General features: G+C 40.8%; 1 protein-coding gene across 4 annotated transcripts in view; it reads left to right on the plus strand.

Annotated features, from left to right (window-relative positions):
- Nucleotides 1-24535, plus strand: part of PRIM2 (DNA primase subunit 2) — a 297206-nt gene that overhangs the window by 227490 nt on the left and 45181 nt on the right. For all 4 annotated transcript variants that reach the window (XM_074947892.1, XM_074947891.1, XM_074947893.1 and 1 more), the window contains 2 exons: nucleotides 16453-16579; nucleotides 18492-18574. In XM_074947892.1, coding sequence (XP_074803993.1) covers nucleotides 16453-16579; nucleotides 18492-18574 — 210 coding nt within the window. The remainder of the gene's footprint in view (nucleotides 1-16452; nucleotides 16580-18491; nucleotides 18575-24535) is intronic.

Genomic DNA, 24535 nt, shown 5'->3' on the forward strand with positions numbered 1-24535 from the left:
GGACATTCCTTCCCCTCCAACACACCTTCCCCCACTACCCAGGGAGCCCAGGTTAGCCATCTCTCTGCATGGGAGAAAGACTCCAATATATAGCTTCCTCCCACAGGGATTGATGGGATTGCAAGTTGGCCTCACTATCATCTAATCAGTTGAGATGCATGTGTTACATAGTTGCCTCACAAGCAAATCTGATTATTGAACAGCCTGCCCCAACCCACTAGGGCGTGATTTGCCGTGATTGTTAAAAAAAAGTTTCTTGGAAATGATCTGAGAATCCCTAGGATTTCCTTAAAAACTATTCAGAAGTAGCAATGGGAAACTAACTTTCCTTTGTTTAGCTTTCTGAACTTTCTATTTTCAAAAATTAGCAGCATGATCCTTTTCAGATGTCCAAGGCTGAGGAGCAGTGCTTATTCTCGCTGCTCAATAGAATTGGCAGGCTTGGGAGATTTGGGTAATGTATACATTTAACTGTGGAAAAATATTTTTTGTTTAAAAAGTGTGTGTGCAGGGTGGTCTAGGTCAGGAGGTCTCCTACTGGAGGCCTCGCCGCCCTGCGTCACTCTGCCCCAGAATAGAACAGCAAGACGTTCTCCAGGCAGCCTAGAGTGGCTGCAGAGGAGCAGCTGGAACAACCAGTTAGGACCAGATAAAACAACCAGAAGGACCAGATAAAAGGCAAGCAGCAGAGCAGAGTCTTCAGTTGCTGTGTGGAGCTTGGGAAAGGAGGACCGGGTGCCTGGCTAGTTAGACAAGCTGCAGGACCACGGACAGCTCACTGCAGAGCGTGCACCAGGTAGAACTGAGTCCAGGGAAGGCTGCCAAAGACTGGGTGCCTGGCTGACTGGATAGAATAGCAGCAGGACCATGAAAAGGTCAGTGCAGACAGGCTGAGCCAGGAGGACTGAGCACAGAACCTGGCCAGACCAGACAAGGGTACTGAGATGGGCTCTGCTGGTCTGGTTGCAGACTAAGCCCAGGGAAGGCTGCTGGAAAGGACACCAGCTGAGGGTTCCGAGATGGGCCCCGGCTGGGTGGTTGAAGAAGGCAGTGTCTCTGGGAAGAAGCCTAAGAGCTACGGCCCCATACTAGAGCCGTGATAAGAACTTGGGACAGTATACCCCAGAAAGGAGGACAGTGTATGCGACTCGGCCGGACAGCTGAGTTCCTGAGGACCCGCCGAGAGAACCATCGGCCGGGGGACACTCATGAGAGGTGGGTGCCCCACCCTTTTATAGAGAGAGACTGATATCTAGATCAATCTAGAATAGTGGTTCTCAACATTTTCATTATGGGGTCCTAATGTTACAACAGAAAATAAAATTGGATCTTTCTCAGTTTTAGCACCGTATCTTTCAGACAAAGAGAGAATGGATGGTCTCAAACACACACACACCCCTCCATTTCCCACACCAGAATAGTTCGTAAGAGTCCATGCATTAAAGAACTTCCTTATGTTTCTCTGTTGGCCTTTTGCCTCTCTGTCCCCATCACCACAGTATCTGACTACTACATAATCTTTAATATATTTATCCTCACAACACCCCATGAGGTAGTACTGTTATCTCCATTTTACAGAGGGGGAATTGAGGCACACAAGTCTGTGGCAGAAATAGTCTCCAAGTCCTAGACTAGTGCCTTAACCACTGGACAATCCTTCCTCTCTGTTTCTAGGTACTCTAGTCATCCTTTAAATTAGTTTCTTCAGATGGAAGAGCTAGAATAATAGATTTTATAAATGGAAAATACAGTCTCCCTGCCAGTACAGATTATGTGAAAATCTGATAAGTGGGGGGACAAGGTTGGGAACATTGGCAGAGCAGATGAAGTGGAGGGGCAACATGAAGCTTGATAAGGAAAGATAAATATGAAGAGAGAAAGTTATGCAGAGCTTCAAAAATAACAATAAACTTTAATTTGATAAGATACTCCTTTGAGCAGTTGAATATGCCCATTACACTGTGTGTGTGTGTGTCATACATCAGTGCTACAGAGCTTTTCCTAGCAGTACTCATAGATGTGGCCATGCCTGTACCCTGGTGTACTTTGTGTTCTGAGCGGAGGGTATAAAGGGGCAGAGCCGCCCCATCCTTCCTTCAGTTCCTTCTTGCTGTCCATGGTTGGAGGATGCTTGTCGGCTCGTTCCTTCTGGGAATGTACTGCTATAGATAGTTGTTTGTAATAGTTAGTGGTACTTGTTTTTTGTTTCCATGGATCCTCTTTTCTATTTTTTTCCTCTCTTTCTTTATCCTATGTTGTTCTAGCTGTTGATAGTCAGTGGGCTCTGGGCTATGCCCGGTACTTGGGTAGCCTATGACGATGTTGCCTGGCTTCAAGCCCTGCTCCAGGTGTCACAAGCACTCTTGCTGCTTGAAGTGCTTGGGTAAAAGTCATGTCAGGTACAACTATCAGATTTGCAGGTCTTCAAAATGAGAACTAAAAAGGAAGGAGAAGAGCATCTTGGGTACATCCTCCTGGAGGCCACTGTTCATCCAGCATTGGAACTGCCTCTGTCAGATAGAGGGAGTTACTCGACCACTCCATCCAGAGGTCCTTCCCCTCATGAAGATAGTCCTTAAAGAGGCAAAAATGCTCCAAGCACCCTGATCTTTTGAAGCCTAAGAAAAGGGTGGCTTTCATGTTGTCAGAGTCCTCAGTATGGATTCCTCAGCCGCAGAAGCAAGCCATTCCGCTACTGAAAGTCATTGTGCCCTTTGGCCCTCCATCCCCCAGTTCTGGGTTCTAGTGGCTCTCTCAGAGCACACGTTGACTCTGATTCCTGTGCCAGGACTATCAAAGCTGCTGCTTCCTCAACACAGGCAGTGGAGCCATTGCTCCTGTTCACAGAGGGGCAAAAGCCCATTTTGGTACTAACCACCCTGGAGGCCTACACAGCCTCACCAATCATGCAGACTGACAGTGCTCTGCCAGGGCTCTCGAACATGGTACACACATTGGGGCTTCTGCATTGCAGTCTGTTATAGCGCCAGTGACTTGCAGTCCGGTACCACTTTCATCAATCCCAATTTCAGCTCCGAGACCAATGATAACTATTCCAGCACAGTGCACAGACCCCGATGTTGCCACTGGTACTGCAGGCCTATCATAGATCATGTCAGTGCCATCTGGTATGACGCCATCCTGGCCTTCAGAGTACTCAGTCTCCTGTGTCTCCCACTTTAGGGAATACAGGATATCCGTAAGGGATTGTTTCCACTTTCATAGGACTTGCACTGACAAGAGTAGATGAAAGGAATGGAGTGCCTAGTCTAAGAACACTTGGCCTCCATCACTGTACCAGCTCCATCATTGGCTCTGCAGATACTGGGGGGGATTTCTCAGTGTCTAGATCCTCATTCCTGTTGCGCAACAAAAATTGACTTTGAGAAAGAAGAGCAGTCTCCTTACCTGGTACCGACAGACGGTTGGTGGTTTGTACCAGGAAACCGCTATATTATGGAAACATATCCCCGAGCACTGTATTGACAGGCTGCTCTATGTTGGTACTGAGACAAGTCCATTTTGTCACCCACACAGACAGTAAATTTCATAGGATCAAGGCTGGACTTGATTTTGGAGCTTTCCTTCCAGCAGAAAGGTTTTACGCAATGTGCAGCATGATTGCTTGCATTACCCACAAGTCCTGAACTATGATGTGTTGGTGCCTGTCCTTCTTGGGCCATATGACCACATGTACCTACGTGACACCTTTCACCAGCCTCCACTTGCAGTGCCTACAAGCTAGGCTCCACTTGACCTACGACCTGACCTGGGACCACATTGACTCAGGAATGTTCTTTTGCTTGGTGGTTCAACCCAAAAAGGGTCATGGTGGGGACTCCCTTTAGCCCTCCCATACAGACGGCCACCATTTTGACGGATGCCTCCCTTACAGGATGGGGCACTCATTTGGATTTCCACATAGCTCAAAGTACATGGACACCACAGGAAGCCAGACTGCATATAAACTTACTGGAACTCAGAGCAGTCTGCCTAGCCTGCAAGGCCTTCCTTCCCCTCATATGCTCATTCCACATGCGAATCCTATTGGATAATATCACCATGGTGGTATAGATAAACAAACAGGGAGGAATGAGATTTTATCCCCTATGTTTGGAGGCAGTCAGACTGTAGAACTATTCCATCAGAAATCAGGTTACCATATAGGCAGCGTACCTCCTGGGCACTCAGAACTCCCTAGCAGACAGACTAAGCAGAGGTCTCTATACAGACCACTAATGGGAAATACACAACACAGTTCTGACCACCATCTTTACTCAGTGGGGTACTCCCCTATGGGACCGCTTTGCATCCCAGACTAACAGCTTCCAGGGATCTTGTTGTTGACAGCTATTTTCACATCTCAGAGTAATGACACTGGAAATGGAAAAGGCCAGTTAGGTTACTTAGTCCATCCAGGTACCAGTACAGAGTTATTCCCTGCAGTATGTTTTCTGGCTTTAAATGTCACAAATGATGAGTCTTCAGTCTTGGGAGACTATTTTAGTCGAATAGATCTTTTCATTAGTATATATCTGCTTGTTTGAACACTGAAAAGGAGCATTAAGTCATAAGGGACAAGGACCTCTTGGAAAACCTATCAGTTTTAAGTTTGGCAATATGTACCACTGAGCTGCATTGCTCTTCTGTGCCATCTGCCAATGTGGGAATTCTTATAGGGAGCAGGTGGTGGATACAACATAAGCTTTCATAAATAAGCACACAGTTAGCTAGCACTACTCTTTATGAATTGTCTTCTTTAAAGATGAAAAGTAATTTGGCCATCTTGTTGATCCAAACCAAGCCCTCTCTTAACAGATATATTGGCAGTTCAGATATGATGGCATTGCAGTTTTGACTCTAGATCTTGGACGTGTCCATCCAGATATAATAAAATTATGATGAATTTCAAGAAAAATTACCCAATAAAAAGACATTGAGCGATAGAGTATTGTATTTTAGTTGAATACATTAAAGTTGCTAATAGCCACAAAGCAGATTGAAAGTGAGCAATGTATCTTAAAAATAATAGATTTGTTTGATTGTTTTAAGCAATTTTATTGACTTATCTAAAATCGGGTCTCCAACATGTTTTAAAGTTATGGTCCTTACCATTTTGGTATCAGTGACACTTTAGTGCAGTAATCATTATTTTAAAAAGTCAGCCATTCCCTCTCCTAATTGTTACCTAGTCCTAGGACTCAGATTTAAATGGTATGTTTACTGATATATTTCATGATAAGCTTATAGTTAGGTTTTATAAAGCTGTTACTTGCAATGGGATTTATCTTTTTAGAGAATCTCATGGTTAAATGGAGCTATGATATGAGTACAACTTTACAGGATTATGACTAGAAAGCTAGATGCCATATCAGCTGAATTCAGTGGAGTTACTCCAGTTTTACCCTAGTGTAACTGAAGAGCAAAATTTAGCCCAAGGTTTCTTTGTGCCATTATCGTGGATAGGACTTGTTATTTTGATGAAATAACATCTTTTCATGACACTATAAGATTCTGGGCTTACAAGCACAGAGAAATTGGAGAGGTGGTAGATTTTCATAGTTTCTACGCTGAAAGACTGAACTATCTGGCTAACCTCTCTAGAAAAGGAATAATTCATCAACTGTTCAAGATGGTGATGGGGATGGATCACTTGATGATTACCTGTTCTGTTCATTCCCTGTGGGACAACCTGGCATTGGCCACTGTCGGAAGACAGGATACCGGGCTAGATGGACCTTTGGACTGACCCAGTATGGCTGTTCTTATATCTCTCTCACCAGCAGAAGTTGCTTCAATAAAAGCTATTACTTCACCCACCTTGTCTATCTAGAATTAAATCTTTTAGAAAGTCTCAGACTTTTTATAGCTTTTGGTAGGGAATTTAAGGAATGAAGAACTCCAGTTACTGTAAGACTAAGTAACCTCTTTCTTCTTGAAATTATTCCCCTCCTCTCTCTCTCCCCCCCGCCCCACACACACACACACACACACACACACACTCTCTCTCTCTCTTCTTGGAAGCTTTTTTCCTACTATGTATGTGATAAATTGCTTCTCAAGAGAAATTGACTACTACAATGTAATCGATATGTTTATAATTATTTTGGTCATTTTTTAAAGTCACCCATGGGCTGGGTCTTCTTGATCTCTTGCCTCTCCTCCAACTAGGCCTTGATAATATTTCATCAAGAGGACAGCACAAACCTACCACACAGGCCTGGCCAGCTGCTCTGTTTAAATTGTGTGCGCTCCATTTTGTGGTATAAGTTCAAACATTCAGAATGCTTTGTCTCTTGACCCTGAAACTAAGGAGTCTTAAACACAATAGTGGATCTTGAGTCCAGAATGTTAATCTCTCTGTCCTACATCTTTGACCCAAGGCCCTAGATTAACATGCCCTAGACCTGTTGTCCATGTCTGATAATACATAAACTGAAAATAAAAGGGTCCTCATGCCCTGAAGCTAGCATAAATCAAGTAGGATGAGATGTGCTGGGGAAAAGAGCCAATACTTCTCCTAGTGAACTATAATTCTACAATTATAAATAGTTAATATTATTGTGTAGATTCTGCTGGGCTATCTGTAATTGAGTTGACCTTGATTAACCAGAAATACAGAAAATGGAAGATGGATTGCGTCTTTCTAAGTCCAAAGGGAAGTCCATCCATTCCTCCTGTCTCATCTCTTCTGCTCCCTCCTCCACGCTCCAACCCCCCCATTTCCCTCGAAGCCACAAACTGGAAAGAAGTACAGAATCTGTAGTAACAGGATGGATATGATGTGATCCATATTATAGCAAGTGAATCATATACACTTTTGAAATACATAGAAAATAACGTTGGGCAAGAGAAGAGAAGTAGACAACACAGAAGAGGAAGGCAATGCTGAAAAACAAGGTAGACAAGTGAGCATCACTTTCACTACCTAAAACATAAAAATGGAGATATGGGGGCAATAGCAAGTTTTACTTGTAAATTAAGATTGGGTTCTACTTGTAAATTCAATTAATCTGATTTTAAAGGTATTTGTATTCTAGTCGGATGTTAAATGTGAGCAAAAGCAGTAACTGATCCCACATCCAAAAGAAAATGGACTCACAAGATGTGCCTATAATCCTTCTGATCACTTTTCTTCTATGTAGCCATTTCACCCACTTTTTGTTTGTCTTTATCTTCTCAGGGTGTACATTCTTGGGGCAAGGCCCATGGCTTCTTATATTTGGGAAAGTACCTTGTACTTTGTGGGTGCCACATAAAGCGAAAATCACAGAAGGGTTAATTCAGGAAGAGGTGGGAGCAGAATTGTCACCACTAACAGACGTAAGGTGTTGAGCAGATAGAAGTGTGTGAGGGGACAATATTTCAAGATGAATAGGCCGAGAGATTTAATAAAGGTGGTGAGTTGGAAAGTTAGTTCAGAAATGGAAACAAAATAATGAAATCAAAACAAGGCAGCAAAGTCAGACAATTCAATCACCATGGAGTTTGAAGATTTCTAAGATAAGGCTAGGAGAATGAAGATAGCAGTAGAGACAGCCAGGCATCAAAGTCAGAGAGGAAGGTGGAAGCAGCTCCAGGAGAATGTTAGATGACAGCTACCTCTGAAGGAGAGCAGAGAATGGCTGGACTATGTGCAATTCAGAGTTAGAAAAGAGGAGATTCCAAAGACAAGGGCTGAAACAGAAGCAGAGTCAAAAGGAAACAGGGAGATTTCATTGAAGCAAAGCAGTGGAAGTTGTAAGACAGAAAAAATATAGGTGCTACCTCATTTACTTCTGCCCAAAGCCTCGTGCCACTGTCGGAGGTAAGCCAGGGTCACCCTTGTTGCACACTACTAACCCAGGGTTTAGGTGCCAAAATAGAAATTTCCATTTGAAATTTGGATGGGTGTGGCAATTGGTAGAAGCCCATCACAGGACTAGAATATGAATATTTTCAAGTAAAATCAGTTTGCAAGTCAGACAAAATAACCCTATTAAGGAAATTTGAATGTGTGACAATGTAATTAGTGAACTACTGTAGGCCATGTAACATATATGGAAAAATATTAAAAGCAGTCAGAAGATACAGTTCAAGTAAAATGTAGATTAATTTAAACAAATTATTGGTCAGTTAGAAGTATAAATTACATTTAGTGCATTTAATGTTAGTAATGATTTTTTTAAAATTAATCTGTACTGTTGGTATGTATTTATGTTGCTATTCAGCACTGCTGTTATGAAAATGTTGCTATTCAGCTCAGTGTATAAGTATGCTTTTTTTTTTTGTTTGAAGGGAGGAAATTCCATTGCAGACATAACTGTGGTGATTTAAAAGTTCTTCTAAAGGCAGCAATGGAATCATTGAAATATATTCAAAAATAAGATGGCTTGAAGACATTTAGATGGGAGTTTCCAGGGTACAAACAATAGGTAGACTGATGGAATAACTCCAGAGCACAGAAGCCTCTTGTCTGAATACATTATCATGTTACATACATAATTGCTCTAGCCATCTCTTGCTGCTGTTCCCATAAAAGCAATAATAAAACTAATTTAAGTACTTGAAAATGGGGTGCAACTTACTGTTGATTCATCCATTGAGATACACTACCTAACTTCAAATTTCCTGAAAAGGCAGGGCATGAAAATAAACAAGAAATTTAGCATGACTTTATTTGATCTAAGAAATATGTTTTTTTTAGATTAAGAAAACTATGCTATGTCTTATTAAAACTACTATAGCCCAACTCCCAATTGCGTAGTAAAGAAAATAGCTGTCTTGTTTCCATTATTCTTCTCAGAAGGTAGATACTTAAAAGAAGTGGACTTCTCAGTGGATTAAAAAAAATGAATGGACATAATAGCATGACACCTATTCATGTTACCCAAAACAAAACCAGAATTATCATTCAGTGTGTCAAAGTTGAATTTCATAACTATTATAAGATCTCATGACTTCTTGCAAATACTATAAGATATTATTTCCATTATAATATTTGTAACGGTTGTAAAATTCTTCAGTAGCTTTATGGTAACTTTAACAATTGCACCATTATCTCTGTTATCACTGTGTATTCTGTTTGCATGGATACATGACACAATTTATTCAGTCTCCTGTAGAGACAATCTGAAGCCATTTAAAGATGTTTAGATGCAGGTTTGGGGGTTGAAGGAACTTCTGCCTTTTGGACACACCATCTGATTCCTTCAAAATTGTTTTTATAAAAGTCTGGTTATTCCAAATACTTTTCTTTTGAATCTTTAGTTTTGATTTTCAGTCAGAATACTCTGGATGTAGTAACTAATCAATAATGTGAAACACTTACCTAGAAAATCCATGTCTATCGGTAGCAATAATAATATTATTTATTTTTATGACCTTAGCGCCTAGTACCCCAATCATGGACCAGCACCCCATAGTGCAAGGGGCTGTTCAAACACGAAACAGAAAGACTGTCCTTGCACCAAAGAGCTTACAGTCCAAGTATAAGACAACAGAGGAATACAGATGGACTGGGGAGTTCAAGGCAACAATGAAAAATGCATCTGTCTAACCTGTCCCAAAGCCATTTGAGTATTACACAGTTGTTGTTTCTATTTACTGCAACACCTGCTTCTCATCATAAAATGTGTTATGCATTAAAAGTAATTTCTATGAGCATGAAAGGGAGCAATGTGAAAAGTATAGCTCAAGTTTTTCACTATACAAAACTGTAAAAGGAATACTAATTTTGTGACAAACTGAGCAATGCAACATGAAGCATGCAAAAGTCCATTTGAGTATAATTGCATGTTCAGATATCATTTTTTAAGCAAATGAAATGTGCATTCATTCTGTGCACAGAATGAGGCATGTGTCCTGTGGAAAAATAAGTATGCAATCATGTAACTGAAGGTGGTATCTTAATGCATATGCACAAGGAAGAATTGGTTAGTTATTTTCTCAGGACTTTGAAGATACTAACCCATATATAGAGTAACCGCTGAATATTATTGTTTATAGCTACAATCATTTCACTGTAATCACTCTTGCTAAAGAAGCTCCTTCTTATAACATTTCAAAGAATAGTATAGTCAGGATGCACTTTATTCTGTTGCTTTCCAAAATGGCATTATGGAAGGATATTGAAGGGGTGCATTTTTTTTTTAAAGTCTAGTGTATCGGGTTTAAGACATCTGTTTTTTTTTTTTATGGTTTTTTAGCATGATGTTCTGGACACTTTGCAGCAGTTCAAGTATGAATATTATGAATTGCCAGTAAAATATTATGAATTGTCAATAACAACAATTGTCAGTAATAACAATTGTCCAAACAAGTATAAATTTTGATTGGCAGGAAATGAGTGTAAATTGCAACTGTGAAAGTTACCAGTTGTAGATTTGTGATTTTTTTTTCTAAATTCTTGCATCCCATTATCTTAAAGTATCATGACTGGTGTGGCCACTGTCGGAAGAGAGGTACTGAGCTAGATGGACCATTGGTCTGACCCAGTATGGCCTTTGTTACGTAGAAAGGAACGGGGGGGGGGGGAATACAGTAGCTGCCAAAAAGTCTTTTCAGTGGTTTGTGACAAGTAGACAGAAATTGACGTAATTGCTAATTAAATCAATCCAGAGAAAAAATTTTACATAAAGAGTTAATTACAACAATTTAAACTTTAATGAGAATACAGCTGTTCGTTTACATGGTGCTAGTTTCCAGTAGGGGAAGAATTGAAAAGTGTTTCATTTCCCAAGTGAAATGTACTGCCGTCTCTCAAATTAAAATTTGAACTTGTTCTTAAGGACTGCTGTATATATTATAGCACAGCAATATCAGTAGTTTGCAAATTTATGTAATCTACAGCATATACAAAAGGCTATATTGCTGTTACTTTTTCTAAGTTACTTTTCATATATGCATTGTGTACTGAAGAGGTATTTACACTCAAGTTTATTAATTTTATTAACCCATCTTCCATTATTATTCTTTAGTCACTCTTCCAATGAACTTAAACATTATATTCTGTGTATTGGTACTCAAGTGGAATTTGCTAAAATTCAGCTCCTCAATTTAGAACATCAACATAAACTTTAGAGGGGTCAGACACAAGAAAAAAAAATAGGAGCATGAGCAAAAGCTGTATCCCTTGGGGGAGCAATACAAGATTGTGAACTTGAAAGTAAAGTGCTCTCCGAGGTTCCTACCTTGATTCACCCTGACTAACCAGTTAAATGTCAAAAACTGCACACCTCAGGAAAATGGTACTCTGATATGTTGGCATTCAATATATTTTTCCAAGCCTCTTTACCTTAAATTCTCTGAAATAATTGTGCACTATTAAGGAATGTGTGCGCTACTTTGTGTACTCCTAATGAGAATAATCTTTGTTTAAATATTTCACTATGGGCCACTGTTGTAGAATGTATGAAAACTAATGGTTCAAATGACCCTATCTGCTCCATTCCCATAGATTCCAAGGATCTAAGGGACCATCTAGTCTACCTCCTTTGTACCACATAGAACTTCCCCAAAATAATGTCTAGAGTTATCTTTTAGAAAATTACTAATGGTTAATTACTATTACCAATTAAAAAATCATACCGTGTTTCCTATCTGAATTTGTGTAACTTCAACTTCCAGTCACTGGATCTGTAGACGGTAATCAAGTTATCCCTTAACCTTCTCTTTGTTAAGCTTACATTGATTGAGTTTCTTGAGTCTATCACTATAAGGCATTTTTGCTAATCCTTTAACCATTCTTGTGACTCTTCTCTGAACCATCTCTGATTTATCAACATCCTCTGGATTTGTGGACAACAGAACTGGACACAGTATTCCACCAGTGCCAAATACAGAGGTAAAATAACCTCTCCTATTTGAGATTCCCTTGTTCATGCATCACAGGATCGCATTAGCTCTTTTGGCCAGAATGTTACACTGGGAGGTCATGTTCAGCTAATTATTCACCACAACCTCCAAAACGTTTTTCAGAGTCATTGCTTCCCAGAATAGAGTCCCCCATCCAGTAAGTATGGCTACATTCTTTGTTTCCAGGTGTACACATTTACATTTAGTCATATTATAACACACATTGTTTGCTTGCATCCAGTTTACCAAGCGATCGCAAATGCTCTGAGTCAGTGACCTGTCTTTTTCCTTCCTTACCATTCCTCCAATTTTGTGTCATCTGCAAACTTTATCAGTGATGATTTTATGATTTCTTCCAGGTCACTGATAAAGATGTTACGTAGTGTAGGCCAAGAACCAGTCTTTGGGGGACTCTATTGGAAACATCCATTCAGTGATGAATCCCTCTTTACACTCTTCTTTTGAGATTTTTCATTTATCCAGATTTTAATGCATTTAATGTGTGCCACGTTAATTGTATATCATTCTAGTTTTTTAATCAAAATGTCATGTGGGTACCAAGTCAAATGCCTTACAGAAGTCTAAGTATCAACACTATTATGTTTATCAAACAAACTTGCAATCTCATCAAAAACAGATTTCAGGTTAGTTTGACCAGATCTATTTTCCATAACCCCATGTTGATTGGCATTAATTACATGACCCTTCTTTAGTTCTTTATTAATCGAGTCCCTTATCAGCCGCTCCATTATCATGTCTGGGATTGATATCAGGCTGACAAGCTTATAATTACCCAGCTCATTCCATTGACGCTTTTTAAAAATTAGCACGACATTAGCTTTCTTCCTGCCTTCTGGAACTCCTCCAGTGCTCCACAATTTATTGAAAATCAAATTAACGATCCAGCTCTTTTAAAACTCTTGGATGCAAATTACAGTATCTGGACCTACTGATTTTTAAAATGTCTGACTTTAGTAGCTTCTGTTTAACATATTCCAAAGATGATAGTGGAATGGAAATAATGTTCTCATTACCATTATGAGATTGCATTGTCTGCTTTTCCCCAAATACAGAACAGATATATTAATTGAACACTTCTACCTTTTCTGCTTTGTTGTTATAATTCTACCATATCTATCTACAAATGGACCAATTCTGTGTCAGAATTCTTTTTGTTCCTAACGTATTTAAAAAATTCCATTTTGTTGTCCTTAACTCTGCTGGCCATAGATTTTTCCTTGTGTCCCTTGGTTTCTCTTATTAATTTTCTACAATCCCTAACTTCTGATCAGTATTCCTTATCATCAGCCTCTCCTTTCTTCCATTTGCTACATATTAGTTTTTCTATTTTTATTTTTACAGCTGCCTTCACTTCCCCTCTGACCCAGGTTGGTTTTTAAACTAGCACAGCATTCTTCCTCAATTGTGGGATTTTGTCTTTTTTGGGACATCTAGTGAGGAATTCTTATCATTCACATTTTTCTGATTAAATTCATCCTCCCAGTAGATATGACTCATAATTGTTTTCAGCTTTGTGAAATTGGCCCAATTAAAGCACCAAGCATATATATTACTGGTCTGGACTTTATTCTGCTTGCACATTGTAAATGTGGTCATGTCCTGAAGACTTGTAACTACGCTACCATTAAATTTTACTTCTGCGATCACTTCCTATTTATCTTTTAGGACAAACTATAATATAGAATTCACCCATATTGGTTGCAAGACTTTTTGAGTTAGGAAATTCTCATCTATAATGTTTAGAAATTCCAAGGATGTTTTAATAATGGAAGCCTAAGGTTTCCAGCATATGTCACTCAAATTGAAGTGCTCCATGATTATGCAGGGTTTTTTTCCCTACACATTATATATCGATGTGTAAGAAACCAGTCAGCCTGTTCTCTAGTATGATTTCGTGGTCTGTAACAGACACCAACAAATACCCTAATCTTATGCTTTACCTATTAGTACATTGATCCATAAGTGTTCAAGGTCATTAACTTCTGCATTATCAGTGACTAGGAAACAGGTAATGCCATTTCCGCTCTCCTTTTGCCCTCTTGATCCTTCCTAAATATGTTGTAATCATTTATTTTAACATACCAGATTTCAGTAATACCAGCTAGGTCAAATTTATTCTCAAAAATGAGCCATTCCAGTCCATCTTGTTTGTTACCCATGCTACTAGCATTAGTGTATAGGCAATCCAGGAATTTCTCTTCTTTATATCTTTTGGTTTCTTGATTAATTTTGTTCTCAACATCTTGATTTTTGTGCTGAGTGCTCACATCTTCCCTCTTTTTACCCTTCCTTTTGTTATTAGTATAACCCCCTCCTGACTATTCTAGGCAGCCTGTTCCTAAGGAGATTGGTCCTCCTCCTACTGAGGTGGAGGCCATCCAAATTATATAGCTTCCTCTCCTCATGGAAGGTAGACCAATATTCCACAAAACCAAAACCCTCCACCCTATACAACTTACCTAACCAATGATTCTCTTCCAGAATCTTCTGCCTTCTTTTGTTCATGGGACAGGAAGGATTTCAGAGAGGATTGCTTGGACATTATTATTCTTCAGTATGCTTCTGAGTTCCCTGAAGTCATCTATTATCTGTGAGATATCCCACAATGAAGTGTCATTAGTGCTGATATGAGCCATCACCAGTGGATGATCCTTGCCTATAGACTTCAGAAGCCTGTCCAGTTTTAGAATAACATCTTGTGTCTTGGCTCCAGAAAGGTAGCATGCTCTCTTATTGTCTGTCTGTTCCTTGTAGAAATGTTCTTTCAATGTTCTGAGTATTGAATCTCCAATAAGGATCATCTTTCTTCTGTTTTTGTTTGTTTGTTTGTTTGTTTACAGTTTGGGCCAAGGTGCCATCCACATGCGTCCCATGCATCTCTCTATTCCCTTGAGCCTGCTGGATCTTTAGACATGTCTTCCGTAGCTTCCATGTTGAGGATTTGGTATCTATTTGAAATTTCCAGCTGTGTGGAATTCCTTCTGCTTCTCTTCTTTCTGGTGCCAACAATCTGCTTATCCTGCTCTATCTCCAACCATGCAGAATGCACAACCTCTTGCCTCTAGTGCAGGGGTGGCCAACCTGTGGCTCCAGAGCCACATGCGGCTCTTCAGAAGTTAATATCTGGTTCCTTGTATAGGCAGTGACTCCGGGGCTGGAGCTACAGGTGCCAACTTTCCAATGTGCTGGGGGGTTGAGGGGGGGTGATCACTGCTCAACCCCTGGCTCTGCACAGGCCCTGCCCCCTCCCCTGAGCCTGCAGTGCACTCGCTCCTCCCCCTCCCACCAGAGCCTCCTCACGCCACGAAACAGCTGATTGGGAGGTATGGAGAGGGAGTGGGAGGCGATGGTCGGCGGGGCTGCCACTGGGTGGGAGGCGCTGGGAGCCGGGGAGGGGGAGCTGATAGGGGGCTGCTGACGTATTACTGTGTCTCTTTGGCAATGTACATTGATAAATTCTCGCTCCTTCTCAGGCTCAGGTTGGCTATCCCTGCTCTAGTGGTTACAAACTGCCAGGCCTCCTCTCTGACTTCCTCGCTCTCCAATTCCTTTGTGGCCTGCTCCATTCTTCCTTGAACCAGGGTACTGGTGTTTCCAGAATCTAGTTGTCTATTAACTCCTCAGCTTCTCTGATTCTTAGTAACATCTCACTTTACCTTTTCAATTCAAGAATATTTTCTTCTAGCACAGCCACCAATTTGCACTTCATGCATAACAAATCTCTTCTGTCTTCATGCAGGAAAGAGAATATGGCACATCTGATGGTCATCTTGATATCACATATAGTGCTGAATCTGGAATGAAACCCTTTCATACTCTCCCTCTAACTCTCTCCGAAACTCCTCTCCTAGCTGCCTCTGTCTGCAAATCTTGAGTTCACCCACTAAGTGACTTTTATACCAAGTCTTCCCTGCTTACCTCAGCTCACCACTGCAGAGTGATTAACCACTCAGAGACTTCAAACAGCTGGACTGATCAAAGTTCCAAGGGCTAGAGCCTTGCAGCCTTTAACAAGGCAGTGATTAAAGCCCCATGGGCTTACTCATGTCTACACAGCAATTAAACACCCATGGCTGGCCTGAGTCATCTGACTTGGGCTGAGGCTCCAGGGCTGTAAAATTGCAGTATAGATGTTTGAGCTCAGGCTGGAACCTGAGCTCTGGGACCCTCCGAGTGGGTAGGGTCCCAGAACCTGGGCTCCAGCCCAAGCCTGAACATCTGTACCACAATTGTACAGCCCGAGCCCGAGTCAGCTGACATAGGCCAACTGTGGGTACTTAATTGCAGTGTAGACATCACCTCGGCCCCATGGACCAGCTACACAGCCTTCTGTCATAGTGTTCAAAAGTTTGAAGTCCTCATTTTTTGTAAAATACCATTACTCCAATTTAAATAAAATCTTTACCTTTTTAGGTAATAATGCAGTTTAATCTCTCTCTCTCTCAAAAGCAATAACTTGGTTTCAGCTTTTTCCATTTTAATGGTTTTGACAAGTATATTTTCATAGTCCAATATTTCATTCTGTAGAGTAGCTGGAATCACTGACACAATGAGCAGTTCACATGCAAATAATCTGCTTTTAAATATTTTTACCAGTTTGACAAAGGGTATGCCTACAGCATCCGCCATAACTATGGAAAAGAAGGCAAGAGGACTGATTATACACCATTCAGCTGCATGAAGATTATCCTGTCCAATCCACCAACTCAAGGGGATTATCATGGTGAGTATTCGTAACTGACATGTTCACAGTGCATGGAACCCAGAAGCTCTGGAAGAGAACTGATTGAATAGTTGTATTACTGGCAGAAGTTAGTAGTTCATAGCTTATGCCAATCGTTGCTGACAAAGTAGTACTCTTACTCTTCTGGTGATTTGACTTATTAGGTCAGGCAAGAGAAATCCATTCAGCTGTACTTCAATATGCTCTCTACTAAGCTCTTCGCTATTCTTTTCCCACTTCACTTTGTAAGTGTCTTAGAAGCCAGGCACTGATGTTTCTTACAGCTCTACTTTAAAATTGGTTAGCATACTCCAGTAATATTTCATCCATTTAGTTTTTAATAGGCTAATCCTTCAGCAATAGTGTTCAACTTTGAATCTCATGGTCAGTCTGTTTTAATAAACTAAGATTAATTAAGAAATTTAACATCTCGACTTTACATAGTTCTCTAAATCTGACCAGTCCTGGGTATAGGATGATGCATAAAACTCTCCTCTTCATTAAGTTTCATAAATGTTACACTTCTCCTTGCATGACATTTTCTGGAGGACCTTCTGTTCCTAGAGTAGACCTTTTATCCACCCCTTGATCCTAACTTATTTTGAAAAGACTATGGCAGATAAGTGGTGTCTTGGACTCTTCATCCACTGAGCTGCTATTTGATAGCGTGTGTGTGTGTGTAGTGCACTGCATTACGGGGGATACTTTCAAAAGTTCCTAATGAATTAAAGACATTAATTCAATAGGACTTGTGCTCTTCAATCTCTTAGGATATGTCTACACTGCAGATGGAAGTAAGCCTCCCAGCCCGGTTAGACAGATTGTGCTAGTGGGTCTCTTGCTAGCAAGCTAAAATAGCACTGTGGATATGTTGCTGCACTGATAGAGGCCTGGGCTAGCCACCCAAGCTCAAGCCTACCCTATCCCCTGGGTCTGAGTTTGAGTGGCTAGCCTGAGCCTTTCCCAGTGCTGCAGTGTCCACACAACTATTTTTAGTGCACTAGTACAATCCCCACTAGCATAAGCTGTGAGGCTTGTTCCTCGCTGCAGTGTAGACACACCCTTAGATGCTTTACACACACAACCTGTACTTACTAGTAATAAGTCACTCATTTGACTTTGTGTGCAAGAAGAATTTCTTTTGTTTGTTTTCAGTGATGGGATTCTTGAAGATGTTTTCACTATGGAATAAATACTATTGTGCCTTTTAAGGATCAAGTCCCCTTTTATGTTAGTTTTCCTATCTGTTGTGTGTGTCCATCACAGCCTAATGTTACTTTTTGTATTTGAGATTACTTTAAATGTAACAATGTGATAGCTGTTTTGTTTCCCCCCCACACACTTAGAAAACCTGAATTTGTGCTGGAAATGGCCCAACTTGATTATCATACACATTGTAAGGAGAGTGATCACTTTAGATAAGCTATTACCAGCAGGAGAGTGGGGTGGGGGGAGGTATTTTTTCATGCTTTGTGTGTATAAAAAGATCTTCTACACTTTCCACAGTATGCATCCGATGAAGTGAGCTGTAGCTCACGAAAGCTTATGCTCAAATAAATTGGTTAGTCTCTAAGGTGCCACAAGTAATCCTTTTCTTTTTGCGAATACATACTAACACGGCTGTTACTCTGAAACCTGTAATTAAAACTGTTTTCCACTCAATGAATGTGAATCTTGGCCTGCTTATGTTGTAGTGCTTTATGTAACTCTTGAGCCTGTAATGCCCTGATAACCATACAGTGGAGTAATCTTTTAGAAAAAGAGTAAAACAATTGCACACATGGGCAATTAACTTCTTTATTAATAAGCTGTTAGACAATTAAGAACAGCTTAGTCAGTCTCTCGAGTGTATTATTGTGCTAACTCTTGGGTAAGTAACCTTGTTTGTGTGCTTGTTTTCTTTCCCCATCAGGGTGCCCATTCCGCCACAGTGATCCTGAGCTACTGAAGCAGAAGCTGCAGTCATACAAGATTCCTCCCACTGGGATAACTCAGGTAGGGTGTATTCTGTTTGGACTCCTGATTAATGAGGAATCAGGCACTGCCTTTCAGTTTCATTTAATATCCATGTAGCAATGCCATGTACAGCTTGTCAGAGTGTAGGTGACATCTCTCTTCTTGTAAAAGAATTAAGTCAGAGTTGTGGCTTTTCTGCATTATTACTTTTGCTGATCATGTTCTCACCCTGCAGCTAAACGGAGTCATACCTTTTTTCAACTTATTGGCTCATAAATTTACAACATTAGTTATTTTTTATATTGTGGTGGGGACAATAAGGGATTTAGCACTGTTCTCTTTTAAATTTATTTTACTGCAATTTATTATTAAAGATTCTTAATGAAGCTGTCAGTTAATGGCAGCATTAGTCTTTTTTGGGAATTGTTTTTTAATCTTGTCTGAAAGTGTGGAAAGTTACAGTCCTGTGTAGTCAATGGAAATTGTGATATGCATTAGTCACTGTGCTATGTAATATAAAATTCTAATAATCCATTAGTTCCAACATATATTTGTTTTAATATTTGACTCATTGTACTGAACTACCTTAATCAATAAAAGTACGTTATACTGTTCTGCAAAACCTTACAAAGATTTCAGTACCTTCTTAAAAGGGAGCATTAATAAAATGTTGCTGCAAACCTGATGTAACTAAGAGATGTTGAAAGAATAAGAATATTTTGACACTGGGGAGGCGGTTTCTTGTAGTGTTGGGCTGGCTCAGGAGTTGGTTGTGTAAAAGGACAACCACGTCCCTTGCTGTAGAAAGCCAAATGGATCACAGAGCTCAACTGAGAAAGTCCAGCAGAGAAGTTTAAAAAAAAATGTACTTTAGATGGCCAAAACCCATTTTAAGGCTATAATCAACAGAAAATATTTTTTTCTTCCCTCATAATGTGAAAGGTAAGGAATCTGGCATACACAGGTAGTTGAACTAGTTAGAGGAAAATTTGAAAGCCCCATTGATGTGTGTTTCTTGGATGCCTGCTGCAGAAACAGTCAGTGTACAGATTAAATAGCAATAGTTTATAGTATTTATGTGTAGGCATACATATCCTTAGCCAGTTCTGGAACGCCCCAAACTGGTGGTCCTCTCTCACAGGACTATATTTTGTTTTGTTTTTATTTTTATTAATCCAGGTAAAAGTAATGTCCCCTAATGAAAGACCTCGCCCTAGAAGTTGCAAATCAATAGTCGGATGTCTTTCTGGCATTAGGCCAGTAAATAACACATTATTTATTTGTCTTAAGCACATGTCAGCTATCAGTGATACCTTCATTGAGTTTCTTCTCTTTTTATGTGCTTCAAATCTTGGAGCCAGTTGAGATTTTTCCAACAATTGATCATTGAAGACATTGGTGGGAAGCAGCCACTTAGTGGACCTTTAGTATGTGTTAATATGGTTCATCTGAGATTACTGATCCTATGTACTTGGATGAGGGAATAGTTTCTTTATATTAATGCAATCTACTTGTATTATTCTAAAGGTGAGTCTACACAGTTTTTGTACCACTTTAAATGTATTTGTTTGAAACTGGTATATTTAAAGTGCTACAAGCCCCTAGCATGGATGCAATTATACTGTTTTTATTATATTTTAATTATATTTGTAATATTTTAATTTTAAAAGTAAATTTCCAAGAATAGGCTATACTGGTATAAGACATATTTATACTGATATAACTGCATCCACACTAGGGGTTAACTAATTACGTAAAAAAAATCACCGCCCTTATTGGACTAGTTAAATTATTAAAAAACAAAAAAACAAAACCCTGTGTAATCTAGTTGGGTAGGCAGTTCCTACCCATTGCTGGAGTTCAGGGGAGGGAATGGGGGCTACAGTCTAAAGAAACAATATTATTTACTAGTCTGATAAAATTTCAGCTAGAAAATAATATTTTCGGTTTCAGAATATCAGTAGGAAACACTGATATGTGACAAAAGCAGAGAAGGTAAAATGATTGATATAAATGTAAATATGAAATTAAAAACATTTGGGGTAAACTTTGAGTTGTGACCAGGGATTTAGCTTCCCAATTCACAAAACATACCAAAGTTGTTCAAATAAGTCCCCCTCTGTAGCTTTGAAAATATACCCGTTAAGGTATACTTTCAAAGCTGTGTGCAGAAATAGGCATATGCATGGGAGTATGTTTCCATAGGCTCAAACCTCAAATATATAGGACAAAGATAAAAGGTCATGGAGCAATATGTGAATGTTTCAGGTCACTGGTATATACTGTTCTCTTTTCTCCAGTTAAAATCAGTTAATCATGTAGAGCATAAGGTTGGATTCCAAATGTTCTATACTTTTACATACGGGTACCTCAGATACAGGTAAGGGAATTTCATCTACAGCTGTAGATCAATTAATAATTCCTAGATTGTCCTTTATGACAGTTATTTGAACTAACATGGACTTAAAGGCTGTCGTTTTTCCATATTGGGTTTTGTCAGAAATTGCCAGAGAAGCATTTGTACGAAAAATCAAAAAATTTAAATTCTTACACTAACAGTATGAACAGCCTACTGGCATCTTCTGCCATTTAAAGAGTTGTCCCATGATGTACTTCCCAGGGTTTGATTAGAATGTAATCACACATGGCACATCTTAAACTCTAGCTCAGTTTGATAGACAACAAGCAATAATTGCTCTCCACGGGTAAGTGCAAAAAAGTATTGTTATCCACTCTAATAAATTCTATAGAATTAAAATGTTTTAGCGTGATACATGCTTAATTTTTATTTTCGGTGATATGGTTCTTTGTACTAATTTAGTGACTTGCAAAGTACTTCAGCTGTCAGTGAAGTTCTAAAAAGTTGAGGAACATTCTATTCTGAGTCCATGTAGAGACTATGTAGTGCCCATCTTTAAAAAAGGGAAGAAGGAGAATCCAGGAAATTACAGCCTCACTTCAGTCCCCGGAAAAATCATGCTGCAGGTCCTCAAGGAATCCATTTTGAAGCACTTGGAGGAGAGGAAGGTGATCAGGAACAGTCAGCCTGTATTTACCAAGAGCAAGTCATGCCTGACCAACCTGATTGCCTTCTATGATGAGATAACTGGCTCTATGGATATGGGGAAAGTGGTGGATATACCTTGACTTTAGGGAAGCTTTTGATACCGTCTCCCACAGTATTTTTGCCAGCAAGTTAAAGAAGTATGGATTGGATGAATGGACTATAATTAGATAGAAAGCTGGCTAGATCGTCGGGCTCAACGGGTAGTGATCAACGGCCTGATGTCTAGTTGGCAGCCGGTATCAAGTGGAGTGCCCCAGTGGTCGGTCCTGGGCCAGGTTTTGTTCAACATCTTCATTAATGATCTGGGTGATGGGATGGATTGCACCCTCAGCAAGTTCATGGATGACACTAAGCCTGGGGGAGAGGTAGATATGCTGGAGGGTAAGGATAGGGTCCAGAGTGACCTAGACAAATTGGAGGATTGGGCCAAAAGAAATCTGATGAGGTTCAACAAGGACAAGTGCAGAGTCCTGCACTTAGGACGGAAGAATCCCATGCACCGCTACAGGCTGGGGACCAACTGCTTAAGCAGCAGTTCTTCAGAAAAGGACCTGGGGATTACAGTGGATGAGAAGCTGGATATGAGTCAGCAGTGTGCCCTTGTTGCCAAGAAGGCTAACGGCATATTAGGCTGCATTGCCAGCAGATCGAGGGAAGTGATTATTCCCCTCTATTTGGCACTGGTGAGGCCACATTTGGAGTATTGCGTCCAGTTTTGGGCCCCCCACTACAGAAAGGATGTGGGCAAATTGGAGACAGTCCAGCGGAGGGCAACGAAAATGATCAGGGGGCTGGGGCACATGACTTATGAGGAGAGGCTGAGAGAACTGAGCTTATTTAGTCAGCAGAAAAGAAGAGTGAGGGGGGATTTGATAGAAGCCTTCAACTACCTGAAGGGGTTTCCAAAGATGATGGAGCTTGGCTATTCTCAGTGGTGGCAGATGACAGAACATAGAGCAATGGTCTCAAGTTGCAGTTGGGGAGGTCTAGGTTGGATATTAGGAAAAACTATTTCACTAGGAGGGTGGTGAAGCACTGGAATGGGTTACCTTAAGGAGGTGATGGAATCTCCATCCTTAGAGGTTTTTAAGGCCCAGCTTGACAAAGCCCTGGCTGGGATGATTTAGTTGTGGTTGGTCCTGCTTTGAGCAGGGGGTTGGACTAGACGACCTTGAGGTCTCTTCCAACCTTAATCTTCTGTGATTCTAGGAAAATGCCCTTTGTTCCCGTAAGGGTGGATCCTATGAAATTAGGATTTCCAACAGAAAGGCAAAAAAATGAAAAAGAAAATAAATGACATTTCTGTCAAAAACAACAAAGGTGGAAACCTGTACTATACACGCTATGCTCAGAAACACATTTAAGACTTGTTTTAGTTTGGTTTAATAAAATATAGTCCAAATATATATGGATTTATTTTTCAACAGATGTATACATAAATATCTCTATAAATGGGTGTAGATAATATTTTTTTTAAAAAAATCTTGTGTATGCTGACTTTTGAGCTTATATCGTGCCTATGAGATGTAGCATTCTTCTTTGAGTGATTGCACATGTGCATTCCACTCTTGGTGTGCACATGCCCATGGGGGCACTTGAACGCCCTCTGCTTCCATGCTACACTGGCATCAGTTTAAAGGGCCCCACCCACCTTGAGTCCCCTCAGTTCCCTTTTACCTCCCATGATGGTTTCTGGAGATTAGGAGTGCATGTCTACCCTTTCCTGGATGACTGGCTAGTCAGAGCTCAAGTTATATCTAATGTTCATCTTAGTCAGTTAACCTTAAGGCCTTAGGACCACTGATCAGTGCAGACAAGTCTATCCTTTGCCTGGTGCAGATGCTAGAGTTTACAGGGCTCTGTTGAATGCTACCCAGGACAGAGCATTTCTCCCAGAGTCAAAATTCCAATCTATTCAATCTCTCATGATAGACCTCAAGATTCATCCAATCACAGCAACCTGAAACTGGATGTGGCTCCTAAGGCACATGTCCTTGTGCACATATGTAGTTCAACCCACCAGACTGCCCCTCAGACCCCTTCTGACATGGCTGGCCTCAATGTACTCGCCAACCTGTCTGCATCTGGACACTGTACTCACAGTATCTTTTCAGGTTCTAATTTTGCTCAACTTGGTGGTTGAATCCTCTGAAAGTTAGTGCAGGCATTCCCTTCCTCAGCCCTCAACCCTGAAGCATAAGGAATTAACCCTGACATTTACATCAAGTACTTGTTATGTGACTTACATTCAGTTCACCTTTTGGATAGATCAGGCCATTGCTGCATCTTTTAGAGGAGTTTTTTAGTATTTTTTTTAAAAAGTTCAGAATATGGCCCTAGAAAATCATGTGGCTAAATGGCTACCTGGCATAGGGTTGTGTAGCATTAGACTTTATATTTGTAATCTATTAAAATAAATATATTTCTGTATCCTTATAAAACGGTGGTCTCCAAACTGTGGGCATGACCCCCTAGCGGGACACGGAGGAACATTCGGGGGGGGGGGGCGCTCAGTGGGGCCTCGGCTAGCCCCTACGGAGGGGTGGGGAGGGAGCACCACCCAACTCCACTCTGCTGCCAGCTCTGCTCTGGCCCCAAAACCAGCTGCGGCTCTGGCTCCGGGCCAGGACTCTGCTCCTGGCCGTGGCCCCAGCCCCAGCTGCAGCCGTAGCTGGGGCCCTGGCCTGGCCATAGCTCTGCAACCCCAACTGGTCCTGCTCCCCGCCCCAGATCTGCCCCCAGCCATGGTCCTGGCCTTGGCTCTGGGCCCAGCTCCGGCTCCGGGGCCAGCCTTGGTCCATGGCCCCAATCATGGCCCCATTCCAGGCCGTTCCCCCAGCTGCAGCCGTGGCACCTACTGTGGGCCCAGCCTCTGCTCCCAACTGTGGCTCCCCAGGGTGGGGTGGCGGTGTGGTGAGGACAGGAGTAAGGGG

This window comes from Natator depressus, chromosome 3, assembly GCF_965152275.1.
Source record: "Natator depressus isolate rNatDep1 chromosome 3, rNatDep2.hap1, whole genome shotgun sequence".
Classification (NCBI taxonomy): Eukaryota; Metazoa; Chordata; order Testudines; family Cheloniidae; genus Natator; species Natator depressus.